A 20,394-nucleotide genomic window follows, 5' to 3' on the forward strand; every position below is an offset into this window, starting at 1 on the left:
ATGTACCGCAAGTTTGATGTGACGAATAATCTTCTTTTTGCATAGTGCACTTTTGGAGAACTAAACAAAGGCTAAGAATAAGAAGGATTCTGAAGCAAGTGCTGTGAATAATAGATACATTGCCCATATAATTCAGAGCATCTCTAGTAAAGTATCTAAACAGACTACCTATCCCCAATTTAAATAGTAGGGGCAAAAAAAATCCAACTTCAGCAGCCTATCTAGGCCCAATAAATTTGTTGCCTACCCGAATCCCCCTTCCAACTACCCATTCCTGTTGGGCCAAGGATGGCTACCTAAATGTTTTCCCCACCGATGCGCTCGTCTTCGTTTAGTAGGCACGTGTCCCGCCCGTCTCCATCTCCGGCCCCCTTCCACTAGTCCGGCGAGCCCAACGGCGCCGCAGGGGACCCTCGATGCGGCTGCCGACCCTGCTCCGCCGCATCTGGAGGTCCGCCGCCGACCTTGCGGACGTCTTCTTCTCCGGCGGATCCCGCGTGCGAAGTTCCCCGGAGCGGCGTCCTTCCCCGTCGCTGCCCACCGCACGGCCTGCTCCCCGGCGTGGCGGTGCTGCCCCGGCGCGCGCTCCTCAGCAGGCGGTTTGCTCCACGGCGCGGCGGCCTGCCCCTGGCGCAGGCTCCCATGGGCGGAGCTCGCCGGCGCGACGACCTGCGCCCGACGCGAGCTCTCTGGCATGCGGCCTGCTCTCCGGCGGTCGGCCCTGCACCCCACCAGCGCCGCCTTTCTCCCCACCTGCGCGGCTCCATCTGCTCCGGCCACCTCCAGCTCACGAGGGACCCGCCTGTCATTCTCTGCCACGATAGGGTTGGGTAGCCTATTTTAGAAAGTACTGTTGAAGTTGGGAGTAAAATATTGGCAGTAGAAAAATGGGTGCCTATCTAGGGTAGCTTATTTTAGAAAGTACTGTTGAAGTTGGGAAGTCAAATATTGGCAGTAGAAAAATGGGTGCCTATCTAAATAGATATTTAGGTAGTATCGCTGGAGATGCTCAGAGAAAAGATTGCAAGAAAGACACAGCCAAAACATGAGAATGAGATAGGTATCATCAACAATCCCGTTCCTAAGTACTATACAAACCCATAGCAGATCCATCCCCACTAACTAACATTGACACCATGATATCTACCAACGTTTGAACATCATCAGTTACCATAGCCACTACACTTATGCAAGAAAATGATTGTACAGCATGTTGCAACTCCTCTTTACCGAGGTCATCTTCCACCAATCTTCTCTATGAGCATGTTTCGGATAACACCTGAGTTAACAACTGCAGTGGAAGTGAACATTAGCTTTACTTTTACAACTAAATTGCACAAATCCAGACCAGGTAGATCGTAACATACCTTTTTTCAAGAAAACATCAGAAAACTCACATTTCAACCCAAAGCTTTGTGGATTTGTGGTTAAAGTGTCCTTGGTCTGTGAGTCGAAATGACAAAAGGGTACCACAGAAGCTAAAAGGCAAGTTTTATAGGACGGCGATTAGACCTGCTATGTTGTATGGTGCAGAATGTTGGCCTACGAAAAGACGACATATTCAACAGCTAAGTGTCGCGGAAATGCGTATGTTGCGTTGGATTTGCGGTCATACAAGAAGGGATCGAGTTCGGAACGATGATATACGTGAGAGATTAGGGGTAGCACCAATTGGTCTGTGAGTCGAAAGCAGGGTTTTCAAATAGCACATTAACAAATACCCATAAATGGTTCTTTACGTTATGCACATCCACATCCACATTTTTCATTTTCATATTCAAGATCTTTATCACAAAGGTGGCAATCTGATTTGTGACATAATCAACATGACTTCCACCTCCTGTGGTTGCAATTCCATTTACGAAGCTGACCTGCAACACAAAAAGGCATGCGGGGTGCATCAATAATCACATCTCGAGAAGCTACTAGAACAAAAACAAACGCACACAGGCACACTTACCTGCTGGAACTGCCCTTCACTTAGACTCACGCACACCTCCCACTGATCATTTACTTTCTCACAAATCCAGAAATAAAGTCAAAGTGTGAATGATCAGAAACACACAATCACAAGAGCTTTTGTTTATTGGACGTCTCAGTATCATACTCAAATTGATATTTGTAAAGCTATCAAAACCTTGGGGTCCTTGACCTCTCTCCCTGGAAGCAGACTTGATATACCAGTTCACATAGTTTGAGAAGTTCTTTATAGGCACCATCTTGCCATCCAACTCAACATTCACTGTTTCCCCTAGAGTGCCAGCCATATCAATCACTCTCTTTCTCATCAGGGATACTACATCATCCTCCAGATGGGTCATGTTGAACTTGGCAAGATCAGGCTTGAAGGTAACCTGGGTCCACTTCTCCCCCAGCTTTTGCAGATGGTGATCTCCGGCTCTGACTTCTTCCCCATGTTTCCAGTGCAGACCTAAAAAAAGGAATAAAAAGAGGAACACTGCATCTGAAAACAGGGTGGTTGTCCCAAAAAAAGAAGTACACAACACGTAAGTTCATACTAAATGTGCCATCAACGTCCTAACATCCAGCTTTACACTAGGTATGATTTATACTGTGTTACTAACTTACTATAAAAATATACCAGGCAGTGCTACAAACTATTTTTTTTTTTGCAAATTTTGTTGTGGGACACCGCATAAACTTTTAATTGGCTGGCACACACCGCAACGATGCTTCTTTGCCAGTACCATTATAAATTCTTGGTTATTTGACAATGAACACCGCGCCAATTAAAATAAGAATTTCCTACGTCAAGGAGAGAGAAACTTTATAAAATGACCATGGATGCTTCTGTGGACCAGACTTAGTTCGAGTTGGTCGAACCAGACCACGTCCCGACTGGCTTAGCTCGATTTGGTCGAGCCAGACCCCGAACGCATCGGCCGCGAGGAACCCTAGCCCTATCTTATCCCCACTCTCCCGCATCCACCCGCCACCGTCGCCACCATTGCTCTGTTCCCCGCTGGCGGCACAACGTAGATCTTAGTCGCCACCACCCCCGCCGCCGGTGTCGCCCACTCACTTGATGGACGTGTGAAGATGGTGGCGTCCCCGAAACTGAAGCGGCTCCGCCCGAGTATTGATTCTTCCGTCGAAGGGCCTCAATCTGTCATGGGTTTCTAACGGGTATGCACTTTGCTCCTCTGTGCCCTTCTTGATTGTGGCCAGGCTCGGTCGTTGCATTGATTTGCGGTTAGAAGTAGTTGTTTGGCTGATTTTAGGGATTTCATATGTGTTGTTTTTGTCCATTTTTTAGGATGGACAGTAGTTCTGCTTTAAGGATAGCTGTACATGTCCTAGCTTATGTCGAGGCTTGTGATGATGGTAGAAACGTGTTGCACGGTGCATCAGATTTTCAGCTCATACTGGATAGGGACACTATGAATTTGAAGGAGTTGACAGAGGATGTAGCACAGAAGCTGTCTTATGGAAAAAATCAGGGCTTCAATATGTCATTCTTCGACAAGCACATCAAACGCTATACCAATCTAACTACTAATGCAGCTCTGATGAATGCTTGTGCCAATTATTGCGACTTAAGGAGGCTACCTTTGTTTGTGCAATTCTATGACACTGTTGCAATGGCATCTAGTCAGAGCGTGTCTGTTGATAATGAGGCTGGTGCTTCTTTTCATCCCCCTCTGCTTGCAATTGATGATGGCAATGCTGATGTTGGTACTGCCTTCGCTGGTGGAGATGAAGCTCACAGTGGTGATGCTAGTGGAGATGAAGCTCACAGTGGTGATGATGGGCAGGATGTTCAGTCACTTAGTGTGGGAGATAGTGATGCTGACTCTGCAGGCTCTGCTGACTCTGCTGAAGCAAAGAAGGGAAAAGGCACCAAAATGGTTGTTGATGATGATGATGAACCATGGGATGAAGCTGATGAGGAATATTGTCGACGAAATACGTCCGACAGTCTACCGAGGGGTATGTCCCACGGTAGTAGATGAATCGGTGGAGGTGCGTGTGAGGGAATCAGATGATGACATAGAACGCAAGAGACAACGATTAGACAGGTTTAGACCGTTAGCTTAACGTAATACGCTACGTCTTGTGTCTTTGTGGATTGTATTATGAGAGATGAGATGAAAACTGAAGGGGGTCCCTACCCGCCTTATATACTTTGGGGGTAGGGTTATAGATTAGTTGTTTCTATCCTGATCGATTTTATAAGATAGGAAGTTACAGATATTACGGGATCTGGCATATCCGAGCAGGTTTCCTAGATCACCGAAGATCTTCACGCAGTCTTGCAAGGCACGCCGACCTGTGTTGTGCCTCGCACGGCGCAGTCTTGTATGCTAGCCTCCACCAGTGGCTGGCCCATGCGCAGTCTTGTGGGCTGGACCTCCCCTAGCGGCTCAGCCCATGTACAACCCTACTGGTATCGGGGGTTATACCCCCACAGCTAGTCCCCGAGCGCCTTGCATCCGTTGGACAACATCGTCTTGAGCTTGTCCGAGCTGTTGAGCATGCTTCCGAGCTGCTGAAAATGCTGTCTGAGCCATTTGAACATGCATCCAAGCTGTCTGAGCATGCGTTTGAGCTATCTGAGCATGTATCCGAGCTGTTCGTCTGGTTGCTGGAGCCGAGCACACTCGAAGCCAAGGTTTGTCAGAAGAATGTAAGGAGCTCAAGTAAAAAAATTTGAAAACCGCCACCTAGGGTGAGGTGTGCCCACTTAGGTTCTGAGTGTCAAAGTTGGTTGCATGGCGTCCTTGACTTAGTTAGCGCGGAAGAACTTAGCCATTTTGTAGAAGATTAAGACAAAAAATAAGCACATTCACCGCGAGGTGAAGTGTGCCCACTAGTCCCCGAGCCCGGTAGAAGGTGAAGTAGTCACGTGGTGCCAGAGTCCAAAGTAGTGGTATTCAAGTGTTGGGCCAGTCCCCAATGTCGTTGGAAACCAGTGTAGAAATAAATACAGTCATCACGAGATGAGATGACGTGTACACACATAGTCCCCAAGCCTGTTGGAAGATTATGAAGAACTCTTGTAGTAGGGTCAGAGAAAGAAAATAACATGTCATAGTAACACTCAGCATTGAATATCAACCCATGTTTGACACAGTTTGACGCGACGGCCCACCAAGCCCACTCAGTAGCCCAGCGGCATGCGGAGACATCAGAAGAGAATGCGGCACGGCGAGCGTGGTTTCTCAAAAACCCTAGAAGGCAGAGGGTCAGGGGTCCAACCATTATAGGAGTGCCACAACTCCGGCGCACATTCCCCACTTTCTCTTTGCCACTTCATCTTCTTCCTCACGCCCACACCGCTTCGCCTGGCAACTGCTCCGCCATTAGAGCAACCGCAAGCACGCAGCCTCCTCCAGGCGATGGATCTGCTAGATGGTGACCAAAAGAAATCACGGTGGTTCGAGTAGAGCATCACGCAAGCTCAATCGCACCGAGGAATGGGTGGGGTCCGTTAGCAACGAGGCGACACTCAATCGGTTGGTAGAGGATGATGTGTTGACCAATAGGGTGATGGCAGGATGGCATCCGGCTCGCAGTGAGAGCTTTCTGACTCCTCACGGCGATGAATTAGTAGTTTTTGAAGATTATTTCTATCGTGGATTTGGCGTTCTAGTCCATCTATTTCTCAGTGGATTGATTGATAATTACAAGATTAGTCTTTGCAATCTGGGCCTGAATTCCATCATTCATGTCTCTGTCTTCATCCATTTCTATGAGGCTTATCTTGGCATTCTTCCGCCTTTTGATCTCTTCCACCACTTCTTCTATTTGAAAGCCCGAGGGGTCTGGATCTAGGATCATAGGCAGCGCGTACTTGCAGCTTCGGGATGAGATGGTTGTCCAATACATCGCCACCCCATTAAACACAAATGTGAAGTATTGGGCACAACGATGGTTCTACATGCCACAGGGGGAACACTATGTGGCATGCGACATTGATCAGATTTCTATGAGCAACGCCAAGTGGTCGGAGAGACCTGGTGCCAATGGGATGGAGCAAGTGACAAAGCTGTTAGCCCTGATCGACCGGAGAAGGGTGGGTGGGGTCATAGTGGCGACAAACTTCACTTTTCAGCGATGCCAGCCCAGCAAGGAGATAGCACATCCTAGATATGAACTCTGGGGAGATACTGATGGGACCCATGAGGTGCCCGAGCTGATTAACCGGGATGAAGTCATGCAGTGAATTGGGGTGTTTTTTAACATCATGGGGCATCGTAAGATCTATGCTCAGCAGAGGGCCTTTAGTGTAGGGACCCTCCCACCATGGGTAGAGCCTTCTTTTTAGTTTTGCTTGATCTCTTATCTGTTGCAATTGCAATATACTCATTCATTTTCCTGAAGATTCGTGGGCAAGATCGGTTGGTATACTTCTTGGCGGTGCCGTCAGCTGACTGACCGAGGGGTGTTGATGCTCGGTCGAGCCATCCTCAGCGTTGATCTAGCCTGGAGGCTTGTGGGGACAGCTCATCCTGACCTTGATGGCAGAGATGAAGATGAGCAGACGTCGTATGTCCACTAGAAGCTCCGAGGGAAGCGGCCAGCTGGCAAGGAGCCATCCCCAAAAAGAAGAAAAATAGCTAGATCATCTCGCCATGAAGAGAGGCCAGTAACCATTGGAGCATCCACCCAGCCTTGAAGATGGCAGGTGGTGTTGTCGAGCTTATAGGACGATGATGAACAAGCGGCGCCTCCTTCACCGAGCGTCGTGACGCCCTCGCTGTCTGCGCTGGCTAGGGTGGAGACGTGGGAGAGGCGGTGGACACAGGGGGCTACAACAACAATGCTTGAATAACATGTGGGAGGTACTAGCAGTAGTAGCTTGGGTGGCGCCATCAACGACAGACCGGACAACTCTAGTGGCTACAGCGCAGGCAACCACCATAGTCCTCGAGACCACGCTAATGACTCTGGTGGTAGGGGTGGAGGCGTCGAGCAGTTCGACTTGGGTAGACTGGTTCTAGGTGGGGATGCAAGTTCCGAGCCATGCATGGGAGTCCTAGTTGTAAGTGCTTTATTTATTTATTGTATTCCTTCGGCACGATGGTATGCTTCTTGATGAATTTTTTTGTTGTAGTGCGGTCGACGGAGGTCCTGTAGCCATCGGTTGCTGATGATGGAAGGCACACGGAGGAGTTGGCAACTCCCCATGCCGAGGAAGCACAAGCAAGGGCGGATTCGGTCACCCCTACTATGGAGGAGCCCTCAACAACTGGACCGACCTCACCTGGCAGCGGATTGCATGACGAGGGTGATCCTGTGTAGAGGAGGCATGGGGTGCTACGGCGACATCGAGTTGCCTTGTTGGAGCAGGTATGGAGCCTACAAGGGACGCACCAAGCAGTGCAGTGCAAGGTCAGCCTGTGGTTGCTGAGCAAGCGGCGTCTGCAGTGGCATCAACGACTGGGAGTGGTGCTCGAACGCTCTAGTCCGAGCACAGCAAGCAGCTAAGGAGGGCACCTTTGCCTGGTGGCAGTAGTGGAGATTGAAGAGATAGTGTGGGAGCCCACCCCACCACCCCAACTTCTCCACACTGGTAATTAGAGTGGTAGAGAGATGCTAGAGGAGGTGAGAGGCGAGCACAGAGACAAAGAAGCTGAGGGCTAATCTAACATCGATGATGGGCCATATTGAGGTAAGCCTAAAGAAATCTTCTTTGTCCTTTAACTAGCAGTAGTCTATTAATCCATTTGCCCACTTCAAAATGTGATGAAGGTGTCCGAGCTAGCGCCGGCAGCAGCTGGAGGAGATGGCTCCGAATACTAGAGGAGAACAAGAGTCTACAAGCATCGATGAAAGACCTCTAGGCGCGCCTACTCCAAGAGCAGCCACCGCAGGGAAGACCTAGAGGTGAATGTTCTAGCATTGGAGAAGGAGCACCAGCAAATGGAGGTGGAGGGCCAGTCGATGGCCGAGCAGCTCAGTCGTAGCACTGATCGACAGAAAGGTGGGTTTCGGAATTTCGCTTTGTTGGTATTCAACATTGTGAGACATTTGACTGTTATTCATAGCACTAGAGATGGAGCTCGTCCTTTCCCTAGGAGGCCTTCAGCTAGCTTTAGGAGGCAAAGGAGAAAGCATAGGAGAAGGTCGAGAAAATCTCTAAAGATCTTCGACGTGAGTGTTTTTCACGCTATTTTGACTTGCGTGGCGTTAAGCGCATGCTTAGCATATGGCTAGTGTTGTTTGTAGAGTATCGACACCAGGCCCAGGCACAGTTCTAGGTGCTCATGGAACAAGTGAAAGCCCGTGATGATAAGCTAGAGATGATGATCATGAGAATCCAGCCCATGCTAGATTGCGTCAGGTCTTGAGCAACCCGAGGGGTCAAGGTTGCCCGGCAATGGGCCATACCGGTCAGGTCCTGGATCATTGCCAGACTGGCATGGGCAGACTTCAAGGAGTTTGCATGCAGCACCACCCATGGAGCCGTTGTCCACGTACTCACGCAGCTACGTTCACACTACCCTTCAGTGGATCTCCGATGGGTGGTGACTGGGTACGCGTAGGGCACGGACACGGAGAAGATCGCTAGGCTATTAGACGATGTGGAAGAGACGGTGAAGAGGTTGGTCGAGGATGTCAAGTTGTTCAGTGAAGGAGGGAGCAGTGTTCCGTAGAGTAGGAAAACTCATGTTGAATCATTGTACAAAAGTGCTTAGCAACTTTTTGTGAACACTTGTTGTTATGGTATATTTGTGTTTATATTCGATATAAACCATCCAATCAGAAGTGTATAGCTAAGTCCCCAGCCCTAGCTAGCATGTTGACCATAACACGGGGCATAGGGGCCATGTGTGTGTGGGAAGAATAGGGCATCGCAAGGGAACCAATGTTGACCACCCATAACGCAGAGGGTGGACACTCATGCACATGCAAGGAGAAGTCAGAGACAGGGTCATCTCTGGAGGCATCCGAGCATCAACATGTCTGTTTGGGCATTTGCCTTAAGCGTAGTTGGTGTGTCATCTTTAAGATGTTCTACACATAAACAGAAGTGCTTAGAAAAAAGCATGGAGATAACAATATGGAGAAACATTAGAACAAAAACTTTATTGAATACTCGAATATGAATGGTACATATCTTTGAAAGGAGACCCTTCAAGGGTAGAAGCGCCTAAGAAGATCGATGTGCAAAGAATTTGGGACATCTCTTTCATCCATGTCGCATAGCCTATAGGAACCGGGTCGGGTGACCACCTTGACAATGAAGGGGCCCTCCCAGGGTGAAGATAGCTTGTGCGTCCCATCGATCTTCTGCTTCTTGCGGAGCACTAGGTCTCCGACCATGAAGAACCGATCGTTGACATTGCGGTTGTAGTATCTTCACATGTTGTCAAGGTACTTCACTATTCGAACACACAAAATGAGGTGCTCCTCCTTCAAGGCTATCCAACTCGATGATCCAGGCTTGGTCAGAGTTTTCTTCATTGTAGTTCTCCACTTTGGGTGCTCGGAAAGCACGTAACGTCGGCTGGCAAAATGGCCTTCGGAGCCAAAAACCATGAAGTATGGGGAGACACTAGTGTTGCGAACTAGGGCTAGGGTCCTTAGTCCCTAGACCACAGCTAGGCAATTCCTTGAGCCACTTGCCAAGGTGCTTCTGCTCATTCTTGTAGAGCCTCTTCTTCAATGCATCGAGAATCATGTCATTGGCACGCTCAACATGGCCATTGGCCCTAGGGTGTGCGACCGAGACATACTTAACTAAGATGCATCTTTCATCGTAGAAGTCCTAGAAATTGGCACCGGTGAACGTGGACCCCAAGTTAGTGATGATGTTGTTTGGCAGGCCAAATCGATGAATGATGTCGTTGAGCAGCTCGGCTGCCTTCTTCGCTATGGCTTGGACCTAGGGGTTTGTATTCAACCCACTTGGAGAATTTGTTGATGCAGACATAGACCTAGTGGAAACCTTCCTGTTGTGGGCTTAAAGGGCTCGATCATATCCAGTCCCTAGCATATGAAGGGCCAAGACACAGGAATCATTTGGTAGGCCTAGGCCAGGACATGGATTTGCTTAGCAAAAAATAGACAATTCTCACACCGGTGACCGAATGCCTCGGCATCGGCAACCGCTGAAGGCCAATGGAAACTAGCTTGGAAGGCTTTGCCGACCAGTGTTCTAGAGGCTACGTGATTGCCTCAAGTGTCGGCATGGATCTCCTTGAGTATCCGCTCGCCCTCTTCCACGGAGATGCACTTCTAGGAGTAGCTCTCCCTTGGCGTTCTTGTGATATAACTTTCCTTCAACTAGGACATAATGCTTGCTATGGTGGGTAAGGCATTCTCTCTCTAGTGCTGTTAGCCTAGGACATCTGCAAGTGGTGAGGTATTTGATGAAAGGTTCCCTCTAATCACTGCTCAGGCCAGGGACCGCTGCGACTAACGGCTCAGCAGGTGGCTTTTCTTCAATGCCTTCTTGCCCCTACTTGATGGATGACATCATGAGGTCCTAGATGACAACACTCTGGTAGGAACTTTGGCCTGGGTCGACCCTAACTTTGATAGCTCATTGGTTGCTTGGTTGTCCACCCGGACCACATGGTGGTACTCGATACCATAGAACTTTTCTTCTAACTTTCTTATCACTGGCGCAGTAAGCGTCGATCTTCTTGTTGGTGCAATTCCAATCCTTGTTGAGCTGATTGATCATGAGTGTAGAGTCACCGTACACCTAGAGGTGTTTAACACTGAGTTCGACAGCTATACAGAGACCATGAAGTGTCGCCTCGTATTCAACAGGTATTATTAGATGCTCAGAAGTATATGCGGAGAACTGTAGCGAAGCTTATCCCCCAATGGCAAGATGAAATATACACCTGCCCCTAGCTGCCATCGAGGTTGAGAGACCCAGTCGAAGTACATGGTCCTGTGCTTAGGGTGGTCGACTAGGACAAGAGTCTGCATATCCGTTCACTCGATGATGAAGTCGATGAGCGCCTATGACTTGATCGTGTGGTGAGGCCTGAAATTGATGGTATGGGTGCTGAGCCCAACCACCCATTTAATGATGCAACCGTTGGCTTCCTTGTTGCGGAGGATGTCATCGAGTGGGTACTCAGTGACTACCGCTATGTAGTAGGCATCAAAGTAGTCATGGAGCTTTCGGGATGTGATTAGGATGGCATACAATAGCTTATGGACCTAGGGATAGCAAGTCTTGGACTCGTTTAGGACCTCGCTGATGAAGTAGACTAGGCTCTAGACTTTGTATGTGTGTCCGGCCTCCTCTCGTTCAACAACGATGGCGGTCCTGACTATCTAGTTGGTTGCTATGATGTAGATTAGTAGGGTTTCATCCTTTTGGGGGGCGGTCATGATCGGAAGTGTGGTGAGGAACCGCTTGAGCTCGGCGAATGCCTTGTCAGTGTCCTTCAACCAGACAAATTTCTCTTTAGCCTTGAGTAGCTTGAAGAAGGGGAGTCCCTTTTCGCCTAGATGGGATATGAAATGACTTAAAGCCACCATGCACCCCATTAGCTTCTGGACATCCTAGATGCAGGTCGGTGGCTTCATGGTTGTCACCGCTGCTATCTTCTCTGGGTTGGCTTTGATGCCACGCCAATTGATGATGTTGCCTAGCAGGATATCGGATGGAACGCCGAAAATGCACTTAGTGGGATTAAGCTTCCATCGGTATACTTTCAGGGCTTTGAAAAACTTTGGTGAGGTCAGCGATGAAGGTGTCGGACAATCTTAGACTTAACCACCACATCATCGATGTAAGCCTCAACATTTGTCCTGATCTAGGTCCATGAGGCAGTGCTAGATGGCTCTTTGATAAGTTGCACCCACATTCTTGAGCCCGAAGGACATGGTCGTTTAGCAGTAGGCATCGAAGGGTGTAATGAACGACGTCTTAATCTGGTCTTCTTCCTTCAGCAGCGATCTGATGATAACCAGAGTAGCAATCTAAAAAGCATAGGAGCTCACAATCAGTTGTAGAATCTATGGCCTCATCAATGCGAGGTAGGCCAAAGGGGTCTTTAGTGTGGTGTTTGTTGAGATCGGTGTAATCAACGCACATTCTCCATTCTTTATTCTTTTTTCTTACAAGAAATAGGTTGGCTAACCACTCCAGATGATACACCTCTTTGATAAAGTGGGTAGCTAAGAGTCAGGTTATTCCTACCCTAATGGCCACCTTTTTGTCCTAAACAAATCATCGAAGCTTCTACTTGATCGGCTTGGTGGTCGCCGAGACATTTAAGGAGTGCTCGATTAGCTCCCGAGGCACACCGGGCATGTCCACCGGTTTCCATGCTAACACATCAACATGCTCCCTTGGGAAGCTGATGAGCGCATCTTCCTATTTGGGATCGAGGTCAGCCCTAATTCGAGCAGTATTAGACTGGTCGCCAGGGACGAGGACCACTTCCTTCACCTCCTTGGACTTGGTTGACGCTCGGGCGGCCTCCATGATCAAGATCTCTAGGTCCTGTGGGGAAATCTACTGTGAAGACACAAGGCAGTCTTGCATGAGGATGGAGATGTCTATAGCCTCGGTGAGCGCAAAGCTTTCCTTCTCATAGGAGTAGGCGACGTCGAGGTTGGCACGTAGGGAGTGGACCCCCTGCTCCATCGGCATCTTCAACACCAGGTACATATAATGCAGCATGACCATAAACTTGGCAAGAGCTGGTCGACCAAGGATGGCATGGTATGCCATGTTGAAGTCCATGACCAGGAAGTTAACGTTGTCAACGCGGAAGTGCTTGGCATGTGTCGAATTATACCGGCAGTGTAATCTGCCCTAGAGGCAGGGATGCTTTTCTAGGAATGATCCTCTAGAATGGAGAGTCCATGGGGGTAATGTCTTCTTTCTTGATCCCTAGCTCCTCTAGGGACCTTGCAAATAAGATGTTGAGGGCGCTCCCTCCATCGATGAGGACCTTCTAGAAGCGCACGTCCTTGATGATGGGATCCAGGATGAGCAGGAAAATGTCCCTGGCTATGGGATATCTGACCACTAGTTGGCCCTAGAGAAGGTGATTGGGTGCTTTGACCAGTCGAGGTACTTGGGATCAGCAATAGGGCCATCATATGTAGCAACCGACATGACATGTTAGGTTACAAGATTCTGTCCACTGCTTGTCTTTAGAGATAGCTCTCCCACCAAAGATGGTGGACAACGGTCTTGGTGGGGTCCTAGTAGGTTGGGCCCTTGTTCTTTCCTCGTTCTCTGCCTTGACCGTCTTTGGTCTCATCATTGTCACATCGTGGCTTCTTCGATGATTCACCATCGAGTGCTATCTTTAAGCCTCTACACTATCGCATGGTGTGCTTGGCATCCTTGTGGATAGGGCATGGGCTGTCTAGCAGCTTGCCAAAATCAGCGTCGTAGGTGCACTTGGCATGGGTGTTGATGGTGTTGATGGGGTTATCAGGCTGGCGACGGTGGCCTTGTCTACCTCTTGAGCTATCTGGGTGGTTGTCATGCTAGGGCTCGTGGTCATCTTTGTGGTGGTCACAGTCATCGCGGCGGTCGCGGTCACAGTCGTCATGGCGGCGGTCGCAGTCGTCGTAGCGCCTGTCTTCATGACGGTCATCAGCGTGGCGTTGGTGGTGAGCGGAGCAGGTAGCCTATTTGGCTTCTTTGGCATCAGCATACCCGTTTGCTATTTGTATTAGTTCACCGATGGTTGTGGGCCTCTTGCGGTATAGCTTGCCACAGAGTTGCTCGTGCCAGAGCCCTTTGGTGAAAGCGGCGATGGCCTCAGCATTAGTGATGTTGGGAACATAATTTCTTGTCTCTGAGAAGCACCTGATGAAGTCGTGCATGGGCTCCTCAGAGGATTGATGAAGCTTCTCTAGGTCATACTTGGTGCCAGGCTGCTTGTACGTAGCCATGTAATTGTCGGTGAAGACTTTCTTGAGGTCATCCAAAGATCAGATGGAATTCTCCCATAGGTTGAGGAGCCAGTTGTTCGTAGACTGGTTAAGCATGATGGGTAGATAGTTCACCATGACGTCTTCATCTCCGCCTATGGCTCTCATGGCAATCTCGTATAGTGTTAGCCACTGAGCGGGGTTGGCCTTTCCGTCATAGGTGTTAACACCGAGAACCTTGAAACCCACAGGCCACAGGATAGCTCAGAGCCTTTTCGTGAAGGGGCAAAGTGCCTGATGCGCTGGCAGGAAGTGACGCTTGATGGGTAGCAAATCCCTCATTTAGCGTCGAATTGCTAGGTGATGCTCCATCTCTGCTTCGTAGCATGTGGACCTACTATTTTCGATGTGGTTGTGGGCATCTGTGCCTGGTGTTGATGTGGTCACGAAGGTCATGAGGGTGGGGTTGATTGACCTCCTAGGTTGCTGGTTGCCTGCCCTGACCTCCCTAGGGGTGCGGTGGGCGGCCGTCGTGGCATGAATGAGCTTCAGTAGTTGCCTCTAGATCCTCCATAGAGGTAAGGACATCTAGCCTGAGGTCAGGGGCCCTTGGTGCCATGATGCTAGCCTCCTCCATCATGGTGGGAGCAGGTGACTACGAGCTGATGTGGTGGAATAAGATGGGGCATCGTTCTAGAACTCATTGACTTGGACTTGCGTTGCTATGATATCTGCTCAGACCTTCTCGACCTCTAGAGTGTGAGGGAGTTTGTCGAACTCATTCAAAGCGACAGGCTAGATTGGCGCTTGGAGTCTGGTAGACTAGTTGGTCATCTACCATGTCAAATGCCTCCTCTAGATTATGTTGATGGCGGGGCGGGCCGTGACCATCCTTGCCAGCCCCTTAGGCCGCTTCAGCATCTCAGCAACATTGGTGATTGACATTTTTTGGTAGACGGGCTTCACGTTCTTCAGTAGTTTCACCATCCTTGGTGACACTGTCATGGTTGACATGGAAAATCATGCCCCTAGACCTCGGAGGGAAAGAAGGGTAGCTTGATACGGTCTTGGTTGAGCCCTCGGAATAATCATCGGGACTCTCATTCAGAACATTATGGAGAGATTCGATCAAAAGAGAGGGTACATCCGAAAGCTAGTGAATAGCCACCATGTTGACCATGGGCGAAGGCTTACTGGGGTCAGTCGGGTCAATCATGTAGAGGTCGGTGACATGGTTGCGCTCAACGTGGTCGACAAAGAGGTGGTGAATGGTGTTCCGATACATAGATCTCGCACCCTCCAACCCAAAGGGATAGGGCTGCTTTGGTGGGTCCTCCATCAGGGCTTTGTAGTCGACCACACATAGGTCAATTGTAGGAAGTGGTTGGTGCCACTGCCATGCGCCCTTCTGGAGTAGCTATGATCACCAGATCAGAATCTGGACGCCTTGAACGATGTGGCCGACTAGGTCGCTCGGTTGCAGCGGCTTGGTAATCTTAGAGTACGAGAAATTCATCGATCACTCTAGATTGATCTAAGACTAAATCTAGGAGGAGCTGACATTCTGCTAAGCGGTCTATGACCTAATCGATGGATGCAATCAGATCATCATTGCTAATGGATCTCCTAACCCAACGGTGGGGCACCGAGATCAGAGATGTCATTGTAGATGTTGGCGCGATCGGCATAGGGTGATCCTACACCACCTCCATGATCTCCCTATTATTGTTGGGGCTAATGACCCAGGTCATAGAACCGATCGTGAAGATCTAGCCTAGCTCGGGAGAGGCCATGGAGCTCAGGAAGGTGACCATCTGGTACGCCATGAATTTTGTATGCACACCCCCTACCTAGCGTGCCACTATTGACGAAATACATCCAGCAGTCTACCGAGGGGTATGCCCACGGTAGTAGATGAATCGATGGAGGTGTGCGTAAGGGATCCGGATGGTGACACAGAACACAAGAGAGTGATTAGATAGGTTCAGGCCATCAGCTTGACATAATACCCTACGTCCTGTGTATTTGTGGATTGTATTATGAGAGATGAGATGAAAAAGAAAGGGGGTCCCTACCCGCCTTATATAGCTCGGGGGTAGAGTTACAGATCGGTTGTTTTTATCCTGGTCGGTTTTACAAGATAGGAAGTTACAGATATTATGGGATCTAGTATATCCGAGCAGGTTAGATCACCAAAGATCTTCATGCAGTCTTGCGAGGCCCAGTCGACCTATGTCGTGCCTCGCATGGTGCAGTCTTGTAGGCTTGGCCTCCACCAGTGGCATGGCCCATGCATAGTCTTGTGGGCTAGGACCTCCCTAGTGGCTCAGGTGCATGTACAAACCTACTGGTATTGAGGGTTATACCCCCACAAATATGTTGGCATAAATGATGCTGAGCCAATACATGTCTAGCCAAGAGCATGGTGGCCAAGATGCAGAACCTGCTAACTCTGACTCTATTGAACATGATGAATTATTTGTTGATGATGAAGCTGGGTGTGACATTTTCTGAACATGTAACTAACTTAGAGAACCCACTATAGCCCTTGGTGTCACATTTGAGTATGTGTACACCTTTAAGAGGGCTATTAGGCAATTTGCAGTGCTTAACGAGTTTGAAATTACAAATCCTTATAGTGAGTCCATAAGGTACAGAGGGTACTGCAAGGGATCTAAGAGCAAGAAGAAGAAGTGCAAGTGGAGAATCCATGCTTCTCAACTATAGGATGGTAGGACTTGGTAGATCTATAACTTGTAGTTCTTAACTCACATGTATGATGTTGTATTTTTTGTGATATATGAATAATGTTGTGTATGTCTTTTTATGCAGATAAAGAGGATGTATGAGAAGCATACTTGTGCTTGCACATCCAAACTCAACCAGAACTGCATGGCTACCAATGCATGGGTGAGGGACAGGGTTATTGAAATCCTGAGGGATGAACCAACAAAAGGAGCAACAAAACTTAAGAAAGATTTAGACAAGAAGTACAACATCCAACTATCCTACTATGTTGTGTGGGATGGAAGATAGATGGCTATAAAAGACATACAGGGCAAATGGGATGACAGTTTTGAAGATGCTTTCAGATTCAAGGCTGAGGTGGAGAGAATGAATCCATGAAGCTTTCAGATGAGGTTCACAAGGATGTTTGTGGCTTTCAAGAGTTATGTTGATGGGTTCTTGAATGAGTGCAGACCTTTCCTTGGTGTTGACTCAACACATCTAACTAGAAGGTGGAGAGGACAGTTAGCTTCAGCATCAACTATAGATGGACACAACTGGCTTTTTCTAGTAGCTTATGGTGATTTTGAGTCTGAATCTACTGAAAATTGGAAATGCTTTTTTGAGCAGCTACAGGTATAGATGGACAAGCAGCCTACAGCCCGATAGCCCAGCATAAAGCCCATTATTTTGGCTCGGTCCGAGCATGGCCCGGCCCTGGTGAGCAATGGGCCCGTGCCTAGCCTAGGCCTAATGCAGCGTGCCATGCCTGGGCTGCTACCTAGGCACGCCGGGTGGCATGGCCCAGCCCACTAAATTGTCACAGGCCCGATGAAGGCCCATAGCTTACTAGGCCATCACCCACCATTGGCCCAATCCTATCCTTGTCCATAGACTTACTCGGACACTATCAAATTCGGAGCGTCGCTATCTTTCCCCTCCCCATTCATAGATTCACTAGTGGAGCACCGCCACCTACCGCATCTGCTACCTTCTTCTCTCCCCATGGCTACTTCTTCCCTCCCCTGCTCCCCACATTGTGCCCTTCTTCTCTCCTCATGGCTGGCTGCTTCTTCTTCACTTTTTGGCTCTCCAAGCCATGTAGGCCTAGATTTCCTCCGCCTGCCTCCATGGAGGCTGTAGGCCTACAGTAGCTATACCCACATCCGTGCTTGGGGTGCTCGACTGCCTTCTCCTGCCATGATACGCCACCTAGCTCCGCCCTACAGCTAGATCCACCAGAGCCATGGCACCATGCGTCAGCAGGCATGCCATGCCACCACCCGTGTCTGCCCTAGAGAGGACGCTGATGCCTCCCTTCCCCTTCATTAGGGCTGCTAGGCTGGCACTGGTCAGCTAGGAAGCTTGGGCCTTTCAGGCCAGCCCGGCCTAAAAAATGGCCCAACAGGCCATGCTTGGGCCGAAGGCCAAGCCTGTGGCCTGATGGGCACGACATGCCATGTCGGCCCAACCCCCTTCAGGTCATGCCTAGCATGGGCCCATGCCATGCCGAACTGGGCTGAACCCGTTGGACATCTATAGCTACAGGTTTGAAAGGTCCTTGTTTGGTTTTAGGTAATTGAGTGACAACCTAGGTGGACTAATTGTGTTTAATATGAGATACACAGGTGATTAGTCCACATGTATACTTGTGTGAGCAACTCATGCCATGACGGTGATGATGGCTTGGATTTGTTGCGAGGCTCACATATGTGATGAAGGAGCTCATTGCATATGAGACATGACATGGAGTCATGTGACTAAGGTGGAGAAGTTTAAGACAAGGCTTGGCTTGAAGGACTGGTTGTAAGAGTGAAGGACAAGTTGAGGACTTGGCACCGATGGACCGAGGCAATGGTGAAAATAAAGTGAGGTCAAGATCAATGAACCAATATAGTCATGTGACTGATATGAAGTGGATCATATCATTTGTTGATCAAGGCTAGTGCATGTGTTGCATCAACATCAAAGAGATGGAATGAAATGCGCAAGGCAAAGGTATAACCTAGGGCATTTCATTTCACCGATCATAGGTGTGTAGAGAAGTTTATGACTGGGTTTAAGATAGATTGTCGTACTATCAAGCAGTAAAAAACAAGGCTGAGATTCCACGGTTGCCTAGGCATGACTAGGCGCTGGGCAGAGGCCTCCCGTGGGATTCTAGGGGGTGAGGCAGACATCTAGGTGGTGGCCACGCCTCCGTGGCATTCCACGGTGCCTTCATGGTGCTTGGGCGGTGAGTAGGAGGAGGAGGCGCCTAGGTGCGAGCGCATGTGCGGGACTATATTTTGGCAGGTAGGAGCATGCGCGCATGAGCAGGCGGCTGTGCAGGGAAGGAAAAAAGCCTCGCGCACCGATGCCTACAGAGATGATTAGAGAGAGATAGAGGGAGACACAATCAGAGAGAGAGAGAGAGAGAGAATAGGAGATCCTCACTGCTTTTCGCCACCAGCCTTGTTCATCTCTCTTGCCGCCCGTAGCTCCAGTGAGTCCCACTCATGCTTGTTGCAGGAAAGGGTGGAGGTGAGTCTAGATCTCCTCCTCGAGCCCAGCAGGGGAGGGAGTCACCGAGTCTAGAGGTACTCATCGTCGCCTTCCACAAACCCCAAGGTGAGGTCCACCCGCCCCTACTCCTCTCTCCTCTGCTTGGCTGCTCCCTTCTATCTTCCTACTCTATATGCCTATGATGTACTGTTGTGTGCCTATGTGTGTTTAATATACCTTTGCTTGCTCTTCATGTAGAATGTCGGTGGAAAGAATGTGCTCCTAAAACTGGTGTTACATCTTGGGATGAGGTGAATGTCCTAAAAAGGAATTCAGATGATGTGGGATGGGAGTATGGGTTTCTAGTGGACGCAAACAACAAGGACAAGGTGGAGTGCAAGTTCTATGGTCATCGGAGCTAAGGAAGGGTCCATCGGTTGAAGGAACATGTGGCCAATGTTGGAACAAATGCAAAGAAATGCAGGAAGAGCACACAAGAGGCTAAAGACAAGTGCAAGAAATCACTAGAAGATTCAAAAAGGAAGAGGAAGGAGCAGGCTGCTCGTGAACTAGAGCTTAGAGAAGAAGTGAATGTTTCTTGGGTTGGAACAGAGGATGATGAAGTGATTTGTGTTGGAAGTTCAGAGCCTCACAAATTAGGACCCATTGATAAGTGGACACGTGCTATTGATCCTAAAGCAACAAAATCTGAATCTTTGAAGCAACAGAAGCTAAACAAGGAACTTTGGAAAGAAAGAACAGCATGAGGTGCATAAATATATTGCAATATGGGTCTATACACATGGTAATTTACTATTATGCATTTCTATTTTACATTTCAGATTTGAATACATGCCTGAACTACACACTAATTAGTTAATTACACTTTTTGTATCATATGTAGCCATACCATTCAATGCTTGTGACAATGATGAGTTCAAGCAAATGTGTGAAGCAATTGGACAGTTTGGTTCTAGACTTGAACCTCCATCTCTACGTGATCTACGAGAGAGTTTGCTAGATGAAGAATATGCAAGAACCAAGAGTTTGCTACAAGAACATGAGGCTGAGAAGGTGAAGAATGGGTGCTCTGTTATGATAGATGCTTGGTCAGATAGGAAGAGGAGAAGCATAATGAACATGTGCATTAACTGTGCTGATTGATCCAGTTTTGTCAGCTCAAAAGAGATGTCAGATGTGTCACACACAAGTGAAGTCATATTTGAACTAGTGGACAAAGCAATTGAAGACATTGGTCCAGATGATGTGGTGCAAGTAGTGACAGACAATGCTTCTAACAATATGGGAGCAAAGAAGCTATTGCTTGAGAAGAGACCAAACATCTTTTAG

The 20,394-nt window shown here is 48.7% G+C and overlaps 1 protein-coding gene across 1 annotated transcript; it reads left to right on the forward strand.

Moving 5' to 3' along the window:
* Nucleotides 1-19,058: 19,058 nt before the first annotated feature.
* Nucleotides 19,059-20,394, forward strand: LOC136491969 (uncharacterized). The gene is made up of 5 exons (XM_066488152.1): nucleotides 19,059-19,083; nucleotides 19,303-19,444; nucleotides 19,529-19,683; nucleotides 19,949-20,129; nucleotides 20,214-20,394. Exons 1-5 carry the CDS (start codon nucleotides 19,059-19,061, stop codon nucleotides 20,392-20,394), a joined length of 684 nt encoding a protein of 227 aa, XP_066344249.1.

Source organism: Miscanthus floridulus, chromosome 11 (genome assembly GCF_019320115.1).
Source record: "Miscanthus floridulus cultivar M001 chromosome 11, ASM1932011v1, whole genome shotgun sequence".
NCBI classification, from domain to species: domain Eukaryota; kingdom Viridiplantae; phylum Streptophyta; class Magnoliopsida; order Poales; family Poaceae; genus Miscanthus; species Miscanthus floridulus.

Bases quoted from the DNA above. Each gene is read 5' to 3' on its own strand.
- LOC136491969 (XM_066488152.1), top strand. From the start codon at position 19,059: ATGCTTGTTGCAGGAAAGGGTGGAG. The intron at 19,684-19,948 runs GTTCAGAGCCTC...TATCATATGTAG, and splicing joins TGAAGTGATTTGTGTTGGAA to CCATACCATTCAATGCTTGT. The intron at 20,130-20,213 runs GTGCTCTGTTAT...TGATTGATCCAG, and splicing joins GCTGAGAAGGTGAAGAATGG to TTTTGTCAGCTCAAAAGAGA.